This window comes from Hypomesus nipponensis, chromosome 16 (assembly GCF_054491055.1).
Source record: "Hypomesus nipponensis isolate SF chromosome 16, ASM5449105v1, whole genome shotgun sequence".
Lineage (NCBI taxonomy): Eukaryota > Metazoa > Chordata > Actinopteri > Osmeriformes > Osmeridae > Hypomesus > Hypomesus nipponensis.
In genome coordinates, this window is record NC_140376.1 from 9,891,619 (window position 1) to 9,908,294 (window position 16,676).

At 44.2% G+C, this 16,676-nt stretch overlaps 1 protein-coding gene across 3 annotated transcripts; it reads right to left on the reverse strand.

The window, feature by feature from the left end:
• Positions 1-1,362: 1,362 nt before the first annotated feature.
• kif14 (kinesin family member 14) lies at positions 1,363-16,654 on the reverse strand. 3 transcript variants are annotated; one of them, XM_084675563.1, is made up of 30 exons: positions 16,510-16,654; positions 15,011-16,089; positions 14,608-14,862; positions 14,418-14,505; positions 14,225-14,323; positions 14,031-14,083; positions 13,906-13,936; positions 13,678-13,785; positions 13,442-13,558; positions 13,081-13,199; positions 12,595-12,767; positions 11,059-11,206; positions 10,581-10,644; positions 10,188-10,372; positions 9,841-9,943; positions 9,587-9,744; positions 9,246-9,393; positions 8,846-9,004; positions 7,554-7,686; positions 7,351-7,444; positions 7,071-7,209; positions 6,648-6,754; positions 5,368-5,468; positions 4,966-5,196; positions 4,498-4,685; positions 3,858-4,013; positions 3,433-3,555; positions 3,113-3,187; positions 2,293-2,434; positions 1,363-2,124 (listed from the first exon to the last, which is right to left on the reverse strand). In XM_084675563.1, exons 1-30 carry the CDS (start codon positions 16,510-16,512, stop codon positions 1,763-1,765), a joined length of 4,941 nt encoding a protein of 1,646 aa, XP_084531689.1. In that variant the 5' UTR covers positions 16,513-16,654; the 3' UTR covers positions 1,363-1,762. The 3 variants fall into 3 exon arrangements, with proteins under 3 accessions (XP_084531689.1, XP_084531687.1, XP_084531688.1); XM_084675561.1 differs by having other exon boundaries at positions 15,011-16,241; XM_084675562.1 differs by having other exon boundaries at positions 15,011-16,241; positions 16,424-16,654.
• Between the last annotated feature and the right edge of the window lie 22 nt (positions 16,655-16,676).

Consider the following 16,676-nt stretch of genomic DNA (forward strand, 5'->3'; position numbering starts at 1 on the left):
CACGTAAAAGCCCTGCCTATGACTCCATCCATCATACATGATTTACAACAAGTAGTCACTTAGTATTTGTGATGATCTTACATATCAATCATTCCAAGGGCAATCCAGTAATCATCTGTCTTGCTTGCTTTTGTCTGTGGCTTGATTTGGGCTACCATAATATTACTGGCAGCTTTCCGAGAGCCTACTGCACAACATTTAACATGCAGTACATCTTCTAAGCACAAACCACAATCAGCACAAGGATTAACATGCCCTTATTCATAGATCACATCTCTTATGATAATCTTGGCTACCATGGTAGCATTGGCTTTCCGACATGGGTAGGAGCCCACCAACCTAGGTTGGTGGAGAAAGAAGATGCAGGGAGAGAGAAGGCATGGCGGGAAGGGAGAATGTATGGAGGACAAGGGAGAGGAAAATAGGTGGTCTCTGATGAGATAAGGGCCACAGGAGGGAGAACTACAACCCTCACACGACTGTACAGCATGAGTATGACTAAACATGACTATGTATGTTGTTTTTTGTGTTCATTTGGTTTTGTGTTTCAATTTAGGATTTTTTATAGCAAATTTCTATACATACAGCAAAGATACAGAAAACAAAGGATACTTAAGCAAATTGCTGAATTTCTGATTCATTCCTGTATAGACTTTTGTAGTCAACGCAAAAAGGTGTTATCTTTGTTCTATGATGAAATACTGATTCATGTGAAAAATCATTCAAACTTCAGAGATAAAAGTTCATCATTTTTGTAATGCTCTCTGTTGTTAGAGTTTTTTAAGTCAGTGTGTTATGAATGACAATGTATGCTTTTTGTAATGGTTGTTGCCTGTGTGTACAATCTTATTTTGAGGCATGCATGTATGGTGGTTCGAGTGAGTTTTGGAAGAGAGATTAACTATTTGTAATATAGTGTAATATGATTTAGGACTTATTATAGGGATTTAAAAAGTATGAAAGGCATATTTGATAGCTGGTACCAATGTATATATGTATATAGAGAGAGAACAAAGGGTTTTTGCTATCAACAATGGGAAGGAGAAAAATATAAATCAATATTTATTTACATTAAAAGGACAAGATTGTGAGCCAATCTTTTTTTTATTTTTTATTATTGTGTGTGCGCTCAAGTTTTTACATGATAGATATGCACTTAAAAAGATACAAAATACTTTATATGAGTTATCATATCAAGTCATAAAAGACACCCATTGTGCAATATTAATTGAGTTTTAAACCTCTGAGTGCATACAGTGTGATTGCAGAGTAGTCAATTATTGCTTCTTAACTTACATATACAAATAATAATAACAGGTTATCCCCTTTTACTGCCAAAAAAGATAGCAAAACAAATCCAAATGGTTACAAAACACTGAACAATTTTAATACCAAATACAAATTGAATCAGTGACAGAATGTGTTTTAAATTCTGAGTCACAAAAAGTGTACACCTGGGAACCTAACTATTAGTAGTGCAACTGGGGGTGGAACTGTATAGCTGATGTAATGTATCTCACTGCTGATGCTATGCTAATAGGCTAGCTACATACATAAATGGAAGCTCAAAAGTCTATACTTGTTCATGGGCCTTTTTCTTGTGCCTCCTTCTTGAAACAAACTGAGGTACAAAAAATATGATATACATGTGTAAATATATTTATACTTTGTTTTTTTTCTTCAGGGAGGCAAAGAAAATGAATGCAGGGACACGAGTAAAGACTTAACTCTAAATCTACAGCCTTGTCTCAATAGCTGCGGTTCAGACCCAACGAGGATCTTCGTTGGATGACGAGACCCCTGAGGACAGAGAGTACACAACCTTGGGGACTGTCCTACTTCTGAAACCGTTGGAGGCCCCCTCTTTCGCCCAGCCGCCCTCCTCAACGCTCTTCTCGGAGCTCAACGCCAACCCACTCCTCTCTGTAGACTCTTGCTGACTGGTCACGGCGCACATGGACTGCAGCGCCAAATGGAGCTCATCCCGTGCCGTCATGACGGTCTGAACGCAGGGCATCTGCAGGCCAGGGGACACCCCGAGCCCCTTGGGCTGGCCGTTGATGACCTCGTTGATGGTCCTGGAAGACGAGAAGATGGCCGCTCTGCAGGAGTCGCCGATTTTACCTGTGTGTGTGTGGGGAAACAATATTATCTTTATTTGTCTGGGTCTCAAAAACACCCTCCCCGCCTCATTTTGAAAGAAGACACATTCTTAAAATTCTAAATGTGAATTCCTACTGGACATGTGCCTATCTAGGGGTTATTTATCAGACGATTTTAGAGTTTAAGCACCTCTGAGAGCGACGGAGAGGGAGGAGTGGAGCTCTCTGATGGCCTGGTTTAGCTGGAAGAGTTTGGCTGCAGTGTTCCTCAGCCGGTGTAGGTGTGAGGGATCAGGCTCCTGGCCACCCTTCTCTGGGCTGCCCTCGCTCTCCTGTGAGCCCACACAGACAATCACACAAATTGATGTAATTGGAAAAATTTCACACATTTCCAGGGACGGAATGAACCCTTGCCAATGACATATGTTAATTTGAGTATTTCCTCTGCCTGCAGTGAAGAATTGACTTTCCCCCCCATCCATACAACACTGTAATAGCACATAAATTGTGAAATACGTTAAGACTTGAAGACGTTTGAATCGTAGCTCAGTGTTACGTAAAAATATACATTAGTAAAACAGTAGCTTTCCATCTCATAAATGTCCGCTGGGATTGACATGTTGCTTTTTGTCCTGGCCTCCTTTTGTTTGACAACACAATGAAGGAGTGGGGGATAACCCCCCCCCCCCCTTCTTGTCCCTGTCCCTCCACATGACGCTGATTGACGCCAACAGAAGCGCTAGTTTGTGTGCCACCGATAACGGCAAACAGGCAGTGTTAACGTTGACGGATGCCACTTCATTCAACACATTCATTAGCTGAACGAGGGGGGCCCCAGTGTGAGACCGGCCCGATAAGGCGCTTTTACAAGAGTCGTTAAAGCCGCGCCGCACCTTTAACGGGCTGCGGTGGGAGGACAGGGTGGGAGGCATCAATCTGGCAGCGTTTAAGCCAGCGATCAATCCGAGTTGATTCGCCCCAAGGGGGGTTGGTTGGTTATTGTTGCTCACCGTCATGTTGCAGTGGATGTATCTCTGGAGGGCGCATGCCAAGTCCAGCGTCTTGGATTTAAGGCTCTGTAAAACCTGGACGAAGGAGAAAGTGTTTTCAATGTGTGGAATACTAATGTTAGTAAAATATTATAATATTTATATACACCTATCAATAATATCACGGCTGTCATTGCCATTTTAAAATAATATAATGCTAGGCCATTTTCTATCTTGCGTTGCAGCACCCAATGAAATTGCCAAAACTGAATTAAATTCCGGAAAGAGCACATGCACAGGTGTTATATCTAGACTGACTTTAGTGGAGGCCCATGGCTTACCGGGGTCCTGGGATACGCCAGCTGAGCCTCCCTCAGCATCTCCTTGGTGACGGTCAGCCCGTCCACCAGGAGTGAGCGCACACCTTGATTGGTTCCCTCCAGCAGAGACAGGTTCACGGACAACTGTGAAAACAGAGACCAGCTCAGGCTGAACTGACTGTTGGATACAATCTGGATCGCGAGAGTTACACTAATTAGTCAAATTTTGCTTCGGCTACTCTGTGTGTGCACAAGATATGTCAAGTATATTTTCCTATTTCATCCCAGACTTTACCCATCAGCCCCCCTCTCTCCCTGTTAGATAACACTCCTAACCTAGAACATTCTCTACCTTTACAGATACAGGCTTCAGAAGAGCTGGCCCCTTTCATCCCTGTGTTGTCAGGAAGGTGTAGGGTATAGCATGGTGGTGATGGCAGACTGACCTTGCCGGTGGTGTCGTCGGTAGCCAGCTCGGTGACGTGCATCTGGGTGCCGGTCAGGGCCGCCAGGTGGCTAATCCCCTGCAGCGCAGCGTCTAGACTCTGGGCGCTCTTCCGTTCCGCCTCCGTCACCATGGAAGAGATCTCCGAATCACAGCCCTGGTCAAAAAAGTGAGTGAAAAAATGCTCAACAAATTATGTATGTATTTATATTATAACCAAGTGGTTGGATAAAAGAGAAAATATAAATACACACAATTATTTGGGAGTGGGGGGAGGGTAAAATAGTTTTTTTTTTTTTTAATTATTTAGGGCTGGGGTTTGTGAGAGACTCTAATTTGAGTTTTACATATATTCATTTTTCCCGTTAGGGGCTCAAGGCTGCGAATTCCCTGGGCTTGACCATTTCCATACACACGGCTCAAACAGCTCAAAGCTAAAACTTGTCAATCAACGGCGAGCATTTCCAAAAAGACCTTTCCATCACTTCCAGAACGGACTAAATCAGAAAATATTTTTCCTTTTCAGCCATTGCAGTCTTTTGGAACCTTTTCAGCTTGACAATAACAAAATCATCCATCACATGGCCTGCGTTTGAGAAAAATAAATAAATAAACTCAGATTAGGTGCTGAATAACCTTACCTGGATGAGAAGCTGAAAGAATCCTCCCATTCTCTTGACCTGGCTCTTGAGTTCTTCAGAGGCGGTGTAGAGAGGACCAGAGGTGGGCCTGAAGCCAGCCAGCCACTGCATTGTGACGAAGACAGTTCTCTCCACGGCCGAGGTGGCCTTCACCAGCTGGGTCTGGGCCTCAAGGTTACACACAAACACTGCAGACGAACAAAGGAAGAAGACTTGTTTGTGAGAATGACAGTGGTTTTAACCACAGACTTGTGGTAGATAGTAGCCCACGCTACTATCTAGTAGCCACGCTACCATCTCCATGACAAATTACTGAATGTTCCTCAACAATGGCAGTTATTGTTAACAGTTACAGCTATGTGGCTACTATGTACACGACTGAATGTTCCTCAACGACATCAGTCATCAACGTACATTTGCAGAAATGTGAAAATCTACACGACAGAACGTTCCTCAATGAGTGCTTACTGTTCTCTTGACTGTCGTCATCCAGAAGGTTGTACAGACTGCTGATGGCCCTCACGGCTGAGTGCACAAGAAACAAGTCATAGGTCAACCTGTCCGCCATGCTCTCCTCGCGACTGTCGCACCCGCGCAGCCGGGCAACAGTCTGGCCAATCAGATCTTTGCAGATCCCGGGCAGGGAGGAGTCTGGGGAGCTGGGGTTGGTGGAAGGGGGTTTGGACACACCCATCAAGCCTGGGAGAGAGTTTTTAGGTAAACAGGCGAATCACAGAGCAGTTGTGCGATCATGTGATCCCAAGTCTTATTACATCCACTTTGTTCTCAATACAAGAGAGAGGTGGTTTCTCTCCAAACCAGGTGATCCTTCTACAGGATCTGTATGGATGGGGATCTTGTTGGGGTTACCAGAGGACTGTGAGGAGCTTTGGTGCAGGCTCTGGATGGGGTGAACTCTGATCTCGTACAGACGCCCTGAGATCCTCCTGCTTTTCAGCATGCTTCTGCTCCTATAGGAGGGGAAAACGCAGGGATACGGGTTGGTCACACCATGAACTGAGGAGGACTTTGAAGTGGCCAATCAAGCTTTCTATTACTCATCTATTTTAGTTGTATCCACCAATGAGAAACTGGTAGACAGGTTAGGATGGGTCAATATCTGAGAGGCATCAGCCAATATGACCACTATTCACAATAACATTCAGCGGATGACGACACACGGACACAAACACAGTGTGTCAGTGTGTGTGCACATCGGGGCGGAACTCCGCCGTGTGCGCGATACAGAGAGCAGAGGAGAAACGCGCGACCATGTAGAGACAGAAATGACATGCCGTTGTGTAAATAACATAAGGCCATTTAGTTTGTTTAATAAAAGAGCAAGCTATAGACCATATATATGTATATATGTATATATGCATATATACACATACACACACATATATATATATATAAAACAACTAAATTAACTTGACCTTCCAGGGGGCGGGGGGCGTTGCGCCCCCCTAATATGACATTGCGCCCCCCAAACACTGACATTTCTGAGGACAATGTTCTATTGATAAGAAATTAAGAGTTTGTACAGAGAGCAAGCAATGCAGGACTAGATATAGAGAGCAAGAGAGACACGAAGAAACAGTTAACTAAATTGCTGTCGCAGTAGTTTAGGCCTGAGATTGAAAAAGCAAAAGAGCCAAAGGAGAAAGCACAGGCGGTCCTGCCTTGTTTCATTTGGCCACCTGTCCATCCAAACCAGGCACCGACAGGGTCGTCCTGTACGGTCAACCAGATTAACGACAACATGAGGGAAAATGTCATCCAGGGTTGTGTGGCGGTGGGGGAGAATGTTAGACTGAAACCCTGCCTGGCCTTTCTAAGCACTCCCCACCACATAATGTAGAAATATTATTAAACAGAAGAGAAATTTAAGAAAAAATATTTTCTGGGTAGGTAGGTAGGTAACTTTACATTGAGGGATACAAAAGTTCAGACGTGCCAGGTTTTAAGAGTGGAAATATCAAGAAGCGCCTTATGAACATCAAATAGAGAAATACATTTCTTAACATTCAATAAACTTTCTATGGTCTTCCATAAAAAGGGAGCTTTCCCCCTCCCATATTAATCATTTAATCCAGACAAGCTTCCCCCCCAAATAGATTATGGATGGAGACGTGTAGAGTGGCTGTTACCTGCGGCGTGAGAAAGTGGAAGAGTTGGCCGAGGAGGCCGATATATCTTGTTCCCATTCATCGTTGGGGTCGTAAAACACATCGTCATCTTTAGAGGCAAAGTCCCCCTGAGGAAGATAAACAACTGCTTAGTTTCATTTATTCAGCTTGATAAGAAACGACAACAATGGAGGGCAAACACCCATCAAGTATAAACAAGTCGTGTTGGTTCTGTGAAGTAGGGGAGAGAGCTTGGGAGTTATATTTTACTTGTTGAAAGTAGGTGAGGGGAAAGGTGCAATAATACAGTGGGGTTTAACATGGAGCCCATAAATGAGTCCAAGTTTCAAGTTGTCCTTATGTAATGATTTAGCGGGAATGTATCGTTTGCAGCTGCAACAGATCATTCTAGAACCCTCCCCCGCCAATAGAGTTGTGACTAACCCCATCAATGTCCCTCATAGCAGCCAGGTTGCTCTGGAACTTCTCCAGGCTCCAGAAGGTAGAGATTCCCAGCTTGGTGTTCTGGACCTGAACCTCCTCCTTCTGGCCTCCTCCATTCTCCTTTTCTGAACTGTCATGTCTATAAATACAGAAATTAAGACAATCCAAGTAAAAAAAAAAAAAAAAGGAATACTGCTTAAAATGAAAAACGTCTGCATAAAGCCTGTTGGAAAAACGATGATTTGAATAAGTAGAACAGTTTATTTCGGTTGACGCTGACCTGCTGAAGACGGTGTTCTTCTTGAGTTTGCCACTGATCTTGTTGGCCTCCTCGATCATCAGAGACAGCTTCATGGCGTCCCACTGAGGTGCGGCTAAAACAAAACAATACGAGAGCTTAGTGGACCCGTACTATGTCCTTGGGGAATGCAGGTCACAGTGCCCGATGCGGCAGTGACCGGGCACCAGCAGGACGGTCTTTACCGCTTCTCGGGGCCTTGTTTTCCCTCAGCGCTAGCTTCCTCTGCATTTCCTCCAGGTCTCGGCTGATCTTCTTCTTCTCTGCCTCCAAGGCGTCCACAATCTTGGCTTGTCGAACGCTGTGGTCCTCCATGGCCTGGAGGAGTATAATGGGTACAACATTCCAAAACCAGACAATTATTGATAGGGGTAGACATTAGTGCTGTCAAACGATTAAAATATTTAATCGCGATTAATCGCATTAATGTCATAGTTAACTCGCGATTAATCACAATTAATCGCACATTTTTATCTATTCTAAATGTCCCTGATTTCTTTTTGTCCCAATCTTTTTTCAAATTTTAATGCTCTTATCAACATAGAAAAGTGGTTCGGATTGCTTTGTGCAAATATTTTTTTTATTGAAAACAACATTGCAATCGCCTGGCTTTGACGAGGGGGCAGAGAATTCGCATCAGCTGTGTGCTTGGCCATCAAGTGGTATTTCAGACTGGACGTGCTGCGATGATAGCTCAGTTTACAACGTCAAAACACACAGATCACTGGTCTTGTCAATAGAACCATTTGGCAACTTTTTAAAAGCAAACTTTCCATTCAGAATCTTATTGGTATCCATTTCGGCATCTCGCGCTCGTCATCCACTCAAAACGTAACGTTAGCCTACTACTAGAGAATGTCTAATATCCGTAAACGGGCTCTGCTACTACTCTTTAGCCAGCTCGCAAGCCAAACGAGTGTTTGGCGTGCCTGTTGTTTTGTTTCCGGTCTAGCTAGATCCGGTGTGGTGTTGTAGTTTTTCTAACGTCGGTAGTTGTTGCAACAGCATGTGAAAAAAACTACAAAGTTTGCTAGGCCAAAAAGAGCGTTAATCGCGCGATAAAATAATTGACGCCGTTAATTTGGGTTTGCGTTAACGCCGTTAATAACGCGTTAAACTGACAGCACTAGTAGACATAAATTGATTTGACAACTGTGTATGAATCCCCTCCTTGAATGAGCACTTACAAGCTTGACGAGACAAATGTGTTTGTTTATTTCACAAACACGTTAAGGTCTTTCCAGATCAATAGCAGGCAGAACTGGGTTGATTATAGGGATTAATTACGTGAACGTGTTTAAAAGAAGAACAGCTCCCAAGTTTTTACAAATTGCTGGTTTCCCTACAACCTACACTCTGAGCCGGACTCATCTTACAACACTTAAATCAAACGAAAGTTAAGCTTGTTGCGGACGGATAAATGGGGTAATAGAATGGAAATACAGCTTTCCAAAGTGGAAGATATCTCGGGCAGGACCTGTCTGGCAGCCTGGGCCTCGGTGTGCAGGCGGAGACGCCTCTTGTGTGCATCCACCTCCTGTTCCAGCTGAGTCTTGGCTGACTGCAGCTCCACCATCTGGGACACCACCCTCTGCTGGTCCTGTTCCTGGCGCCTCTTCCTCTCACCTTCCTCCTCCTGGAAACACACACACCGTTACCGCCCACTGACCACAACCCTGCCTTCAAAAAGGATGGAAGCTAAACAGGTTGTTAGACGACACATCCCAATCACATCCAACGTTTTGTGCGATACATTAAATCGTTTTGTAGAGAGGTGTACGGAAGGACAACTGTGTGCCATGGTGTTTTTTTGTGTGCAATATTATGAGTTTGTGTGATACGACTATTGAGTAAAGGAAAAAAACTTGATGACGTACCAGTTCGTTCTCAAGAGCGTTGATCTTGTTCTCGTACAAGGTCTTCTGGTCTAACAGCTCCTTCTGAGCGAGCTCCTTGGCCATCTGGATACCCTGCATCATCTCCTCCTTGGCTTTCAGACGGGCCTCCTCTATCTCCACCTCCAGCCTGCGCAAAAGCATGGCCGCCCAGTTGCATTAACAGAGCCAGGAGTTGCTTGTGTTTTTTGAACCACCACATGAGCAAATAATCACAAAATTAAGAAAAAACATTTTTCTCTATAGCGCACAAGTTAGTGAGATTGATAGACTAACTGTAACATTTTACAAGATTCATTTTAAAACGTTCGTTGTTGACTCACTGTGCTCTCTGAGCCGACAGCAGTTCATTTTTGGCAAACTCAAAGTCCTTCTGACCGTCCCCAGAGCCCGTCCAGCAGGACACGCGTTTCCCAGACTGTACCTCTGCCGGATGGTTGAAACGGAAGTAGTGGTGTCCACCCAGGATCACCCTGTCACCCTGGCAACCACAGAACACAGGTGAGGAGACATTTAGGGCTGCCATGTTGGATAACTAAATTGATTATTTCTGACCAACAGGATTTCCTATTCTTACATGGTGCAGGACTGTCGACGCAGATATCAGGGTCCCGTTGACAAAGGTCTTGGCGTTTTCCATGGGCGTGACGCTGACCGTTCCACTGACGTTTGAGATAACACTGCGTGGTGGGGGAACAAAACATGAACACATAAAAAACATTTTGGGAAAAAGAAACAAACAAACTTTTACCTCCTAACTGACACAATAGTAAAACAGCTCTGTTATGACATTTTTATCTAATATAATTAATATAATACAGTAAGACAATTTAACATGCACAACTACTACACAATTAACTCTGTTCTAACCACATCCGCTTCAAAAGGTCTTTTCTACCAGCCGCCACAGCGGTTGTCCCTCACCAGTGGTGTTCTGCTATCAGAGCCCCGGTCAGATGGATGTCATGAGCCGACTGGGCCTTGTGCTGGCCGACCTTGGTTTGTCCCTCCTTTATCATGTACAGCAGCATCTCCGACAGCTGCGGGTCCTCATTCAGGTTCACCAGGTTAGGGAGGCGGTTGTCCACTTTAAACGTGATGCCCGCTTTCTGGAGAGACAAAGACAGATAAAAGGTGGTGGTGTGTGTGTGTGTGTGTGTGTGTGTGTGTGTGTGTGAGGGGGTAGGAAGGTAAGGATAATTGTTCTATTCCATCTCATGTCTGTACATGACACGACTGTGTATAGTAGGTCAGAATTTTGTGATGGATTAGGGCTGTGGTTGGGACTGGTTGAGGTTTGAGTCCAGTTAATATCACCTGTAACTCTTTGGTCTCCTCGCGTTTGCGTATCTCTGCCTGTTCCAGCTTTTCCCTCCATGTTCTAGCACAAGGTAAAAAGAACCATTCAACCACACAAGCATGATTTACGTTAGAAACGACACTACATATCCCACTCAGACAAATTAACAAGTCACATGGCACGGTACTGTGCAGTCACATGTTATAAAATCTGTCTGAAATTAAGGTCAAAGTAAATATATACTGTATGACCACCGAAGGGTATTTATTTCCAATAAATTTCCTGTCTCATTGTTACATATCACTGAGGGGAAAGCAATACCTCATAATTCAATGATAAGAAAAGCCATTCTACCTATGGAAAAGTTCACTTTTGCCAATCATACTTGCACTGTCGTAACTTCACAGATCTTCCCAGTTACTTTTGTACAAAAAAAGTAAACCGTGACCTCTGTGTCACGTGCGTGTGGAGGTTGTGCACGGCTGCTCTGCTGACCTGTGGGCCTCCACCATCTCCTTTTCCTGCTGAGTGAGCTGGCTCTTGAGGGCCGCAATCTCCTGCTGGAACAGCCTCATCTCCTCTGGCTCGATGCCCTGGGTGCTCATCTGGGCGGCGCGAAGCTTTTCCACTTCGGCTTTCAACTCTGGGGATGATCAAAAAATCACACACACTTGAGGACTGAAGACTAGTGTGTACTAAGAAAATGTCAGTGCCTTACATGCTTTCGTCTTCCAGTAGCCTGGCTGCCAGCCCAACTTCTCCCCGCCCACCAAAAAATGTGGTCGGGAAGTTGGGTCTGGAGGGTCTCATATTGGGGAACAACTACAGAAAACCAGGATCTGGGCGTACCAATGAAATTGCCAGGGCGGGCTTTATAAGATGGTGGACAGATGATCAACAGTAACGTAATCACCCACGTCACAAAAGAGCGCTTAAGTTGAATTCGTTTTAAACAAACAACATATTACGTTGCTCTGATTGGTTGTAGGTCTATCCAATTGAGCGAAGAGGCATTTGTTTTCCAGGCTCGTTTGAAACACGCCCCGTAGTCAAAGTCCAACGGAGAGTTCTCAGACTCATATTCTGACTAGAATTATGAGTATGACAACGTCAGGCTAGTCTTCCAGTGCTATTTCAGGGCAAAGCCTGTTACAAGAGCTCCCTCTAGGGATGAAAACAGTGAAGTGCAAGAATGTCCGTTCAAAAAAACTACTATTATAGGAACAGGCATGAGTTTGCTTGTCTGTTCTCTGGATTCTGTTTTGTATCCTTCTGTACTTTACATAACCTTGTACACCTCGCTGGCTTAGCACACATCCACATGTTCAGCAACAGCAGCAGATGACGCAGCAACATTATGCTGCATTACCATGAACGGATGTTTACATACAAGTGATTAAACCAATAAATAGCTACATAAAGATAATCTTTGGAAGTTTGTCTATATATTAGCCATGTTTATTTGCTCCCAAATTCAACCTTTTTCCCCTTTGCAGAGCAGTTAGCTTTCATGGTGTGATGACTTGACAGTGTATTAACTTGGGCTCAGAGGCAAGGTTAGAGCTAGGGCTTAATTTAATTAGAGGTGAAAAGGAGGCAGTGTTGAAGTGACACGTGACTGGGAGAAGAAAAAGAACTAGCCTATTGTAAAAAATTAGGTAAGCATGATGCCTTTTCCAATGCCACGTGGTCGCAAGCAATCTTCTATATTAGTAGTCGGCAGATACCATAGATGAAAGAAAATGCGTAAAATCTACAAATACCAATAGCTGGAAAATAAATTGGAGTATTCCCCCCATAAGGCAGGGAGAGAGAGTGCAAGATGAGAGGGAGAGTTACAGTTGTGTTCTTTAACTGACATTATTGTTGTTCACTTGTGTTTGTTTTGTATTGTTTGAGCCTCTGTCTAAATACAATTTTCTACTCCTATGTGGATGGACAATAATGTTTTTTTTGTATTGAATTGGAAGAGCCAAAAAACAGAGAAAAAGTGCACGCTTGGAAAAAATATGGCGGGCGTCCGAGCCTGACCTCTGATGAGCTTAGCGTTGGTGTCCTCGTTGACCTTGGCCAGGTTGATGATGGTGCGTGCCTGCCGGGCGTAGCGTAGGGTGCTTAGGCTCTCCTCCACATTGCTGCCCGCCGGGCTCAGCGTGGCGATCATGGCCGTCTTCGAGTTACCGCCCAAACTCTCCTTTAACAACCTGGATGCCCACACACGGAAAGAACATGACCTCTCAGGCAACCTTCCATCACTTAAGATGGTTGGCTCATAATTATGAGGAGTTTTCAGACACGCAATGCTCGAGTGTTCTATTCCAGCATGTGAAGACATGTGAGGTCCTTGTAGGTGTGTGTCAATGTGAAAAAAAAATCTCTGCATGTGAAGACAGACTTGCTTGCAGGGTGCGTTAGTGTGACTTCCTTTTACGGTGTGTGTGTGTGTGTATGCCTTCTCCCTCACCATGTGAAGACTATCTTGCTGTGTGTGTGTGTCTATTCTTCTTGTTGTCTCACCATGTGAGGACTGACTCTCGGTAGGGGGTGAAAACCTTCTTCCTGGTCTGGGCCTGCTCTGACAGGGCTGAGATTACTTTGCCCAGGGTCAGCAGAGACTTGTTGATACTCACCCCCTCCTACACACACAGGGCAAGGATGATGAGGCAGGCTGAATTTGAACTTCAATTCAATATCAGAAACGAAAACAACAAAGAAGATAAAGATAAAACTCCTTTTCACATGAATTTCACAATAGGAAATAGTTTTCGATTAATGTTTCTGACAGCGCTTATAGTAGTAATCCAGGTCAATATATTAGTCTCCGGTGACGTGAACCTTGGAAGCGACTACAGTAGGGAGGGCAGAGTTGAGTGCATACCCTAAGACGGTCTCCGCTGGTCTGGGCTGAAGAGCAGCGCTCACTGCCTGCCAGGTCCACGAGGTTGATCCTACTGGTGATCCTGTGCTCGTGCTCCTCTTCCTCAACAAACTCAGTCTGACACACACACACACACACACACAAAACGTCACAATGAGTGGAAAGAAACATATGATCTGATGAAAGCTGGTCATACACACAGAATAATGTAGAGACACACACACACACGATTGTACCTTGGTCTGGGTCATAACCAGGGTGAAAACCGAATGGGATCTGGAGCTCTTGTCATTCATGCCCGTGGCTGCAGTGGCTCTCTGCTTGTTGCCAAGCTCCAGCCAGCCCTACGAACAGAGCGGGAACATTTTTTTAATCATTCACAATGGATTGAGCTCTAACTGTAAGCAGAAATATTATTAAACAACAATTATTGATTATATTCATGCCGAGTGCTTTTTGCTTACCTGAATGTCTGTGTAGGAACTCACCACATTCCTGCGTGGAAATACAAATCCAATGAATCCAAAAGACAAGCCACACATCACAAGCTACTTTTACCACAAAGCGAAGAAAAAAATGGTTTGCTCACGTCGACAGCTCAGCAACATATGGCCCATGAACTGGGTGTTCCCTCACTCTCAGCTAAAACAGATGAATCAAGATTATTATTATCGCCATAAACAAGCAAGGTTATTTTTCAAAGACCTGTACAACAAATGCTACAGACCAGCCACCTCAAAGAGAGACACTGAACACCATTTATTTCCTTTTTTGTCTACTCACGGGTAATCTCTTGTGGTTTGGTTCATCCTTCGCCACCAGCAGGTCGTGGATTTTCTCGTTGTAAACCTCAAAGTAGCTCATCTCCAGGTGACAGGTCACCTGTCGCGGCAATCAATGAAACAAAGTGTTTATACATCTGAAAACTAGCTGTGTTCCTCCCCGTGTGTGACTGGATGCTAGATACTCGGCCTACCTCCTGAGTCTGAATTGAGGACAGTCTGGAGAAAAGCCCCTCACAGAATCTTGGGATAACGCCTGCTTCTTCTCCAAAACCCATCATACTAGAGAACAAGTTGAAATGCTTTCATATATAAACAATATTTAGGTTTAACCTGCTTTAAATATATAAAAAACTAAACTGAGGACGTTTGTGAGACACTTACGTGTAAGACTTTCCAGAGCCAGTTTGGCCATAGGCAAACAAACAGGTGTTGAATCCTTCAAAAGCTCTCTCAAGGAGAGGCTTTGCTAGTTTCTCATACACTGTCTGCTGGCTGGCATATTCTGGGGTGCTTTTATTAACGGAGCAGAAGGAGAAGTCGTAGGTAAAGGAGTAACTCTGTTTGGTGTCTGGGTGTTGGACCACAGTCTCCTGGTTATCCATGAAGATCACTTGCAAGGCTTTCTCAGTCTTCTCCCTGAATACAAAAACAATCATTATTCTAAGACATGTTTTTATTAATTGTATTCATATAATTGTAAAATTATTTATGACGAACTCCAAAGGCAATGTAGTTGAAAACAAAAGACAGGGACAATCCCCAAAAAGTTCAATTATCCGCATACCTGATGTTGAATGGCCTCACTCGGACAGCAACTGTCACTGCACTGTTTTCCATTTTCATATCCTGCTGCTTCAGAACCGCGCTGAATAACACCAGAGGCTCGGTAGAAACGGCTGTCAGTGCAGGAGCCACCACTGCTGGTGAAGGGGTAGAGCTCCTCACAGTGCTAGCATTTACGTTGGGTTTTGAGGTAAGTAAAGGTGTAGTTTTTTTCACCAGGGCTGGAGATAAAGTTGAAGCAGGGTTCGCTTTTTGAACACCAGACAAGAACCTGTTTGAACGGGGAGTAGCAACTGGTTTGACCTTTTCGACGGTCATCTGTGGTTGTGTCTTTGGCTTGTCCATATTTGCAGATTTGACTATCTCTGCTTTAGGGACTTCCCTCCCCGCCAATCGTTCAAAAACGTCCTTCTTGGAACCGATGTTCTCAAACACAGTCTTCCTGGTAGGTGTTGACGTTTTACCCTGGTCCTCCAACTTGGCGACGTCCCCATTAAGTGTGGCTTTAGTCGTAGTCTGTTTTTGCAGGTATCTGGCTGATCTGTCAATTACTCTGCCAGGTGTGGTCCCTGGATTTGGATATTCTTTTAATTTGTCTGTAGAAGCGGAGTCCCGCAAACTAACTGATCGAAATATACCTGCAGTTCCAGGTGTTCGAGGATTTGATTCTTGTAGAACTTTGGACTGCTGAGCGTCGGTGCCGCTGGTCCAACGTTGTCTTTCTGCGGCTTTGCCAGTGCTGCTATCATTCTTTGCACTTTTGTCAATAGAGCCAGTCCTTGTTCTGCGTTGCAATGTCAGTCGTTTCTCGGGTGCCGGGATACTGTTGAGAGTGTTCTCGTTCATTGTCTTTTCGTTGTTTTCAGCACCCGTTTTCCTCCTTTGAAGCGTGAGTCGGCCACGGCCAGGTGTGCCACGGTCATGCCCACCGCTTTTTGAAAGCGCCGAAATGACATATGTCCTGTTTATCTCCTTGGATTTATCGATTGATTGGTCGTTGCGCTTGAGGGATCCTGACGTTATGTCCGATTCGTTTATTTCTGCCTGTTTTCGGTCCTTTGAACTGTCGCATACTGGTACCTTTGGCATTAAGAAGTTGTCATAAAAAGCAGTGTGCTTTTTGGCTGGTATGGAGTACAAAGACATGTTTAGGCTTCTAAATCTAATGTATGTCTTTAGAAACTTTTAAACCGATCCAAGCGAATAAATCCAGAAATCCGGCAACTATCTCCCTGCAAAGATAAGCTTGCATTTAAATTACTTCAGTGTTAAGGAAAACAGAGATGACAAAGTAAAACATAATTGTCATACTTGGTAACGTTACACCCGGTTAGCTGTTAGGCTAGCAAGTTAGCTCTAGCTTGTAGCTAATGTTAGCCTAGTGTGGACTATCCGGTGGTTTTATAGAATTTACCTGGTTTTTAAAACAACTGAAATCATAGGATCGTGTAGAAGTATTTGCAATCAACCCAGATACAACACAATTCGTCTTTTGTTTACCATTGCGTCTTCCTCACTTCTTCCGTATGCCCGCCTCAGATTCAAACTCCAGTCTCTAAACTTTCTGTTGGCCTATTGAAAACCATTACGTCAGCAAACGCTCCAAATATGGTCACGTAGAACTAACAAGAGACTGTAGGTGGCAGTGTTGAAGAATTTGGGAAATA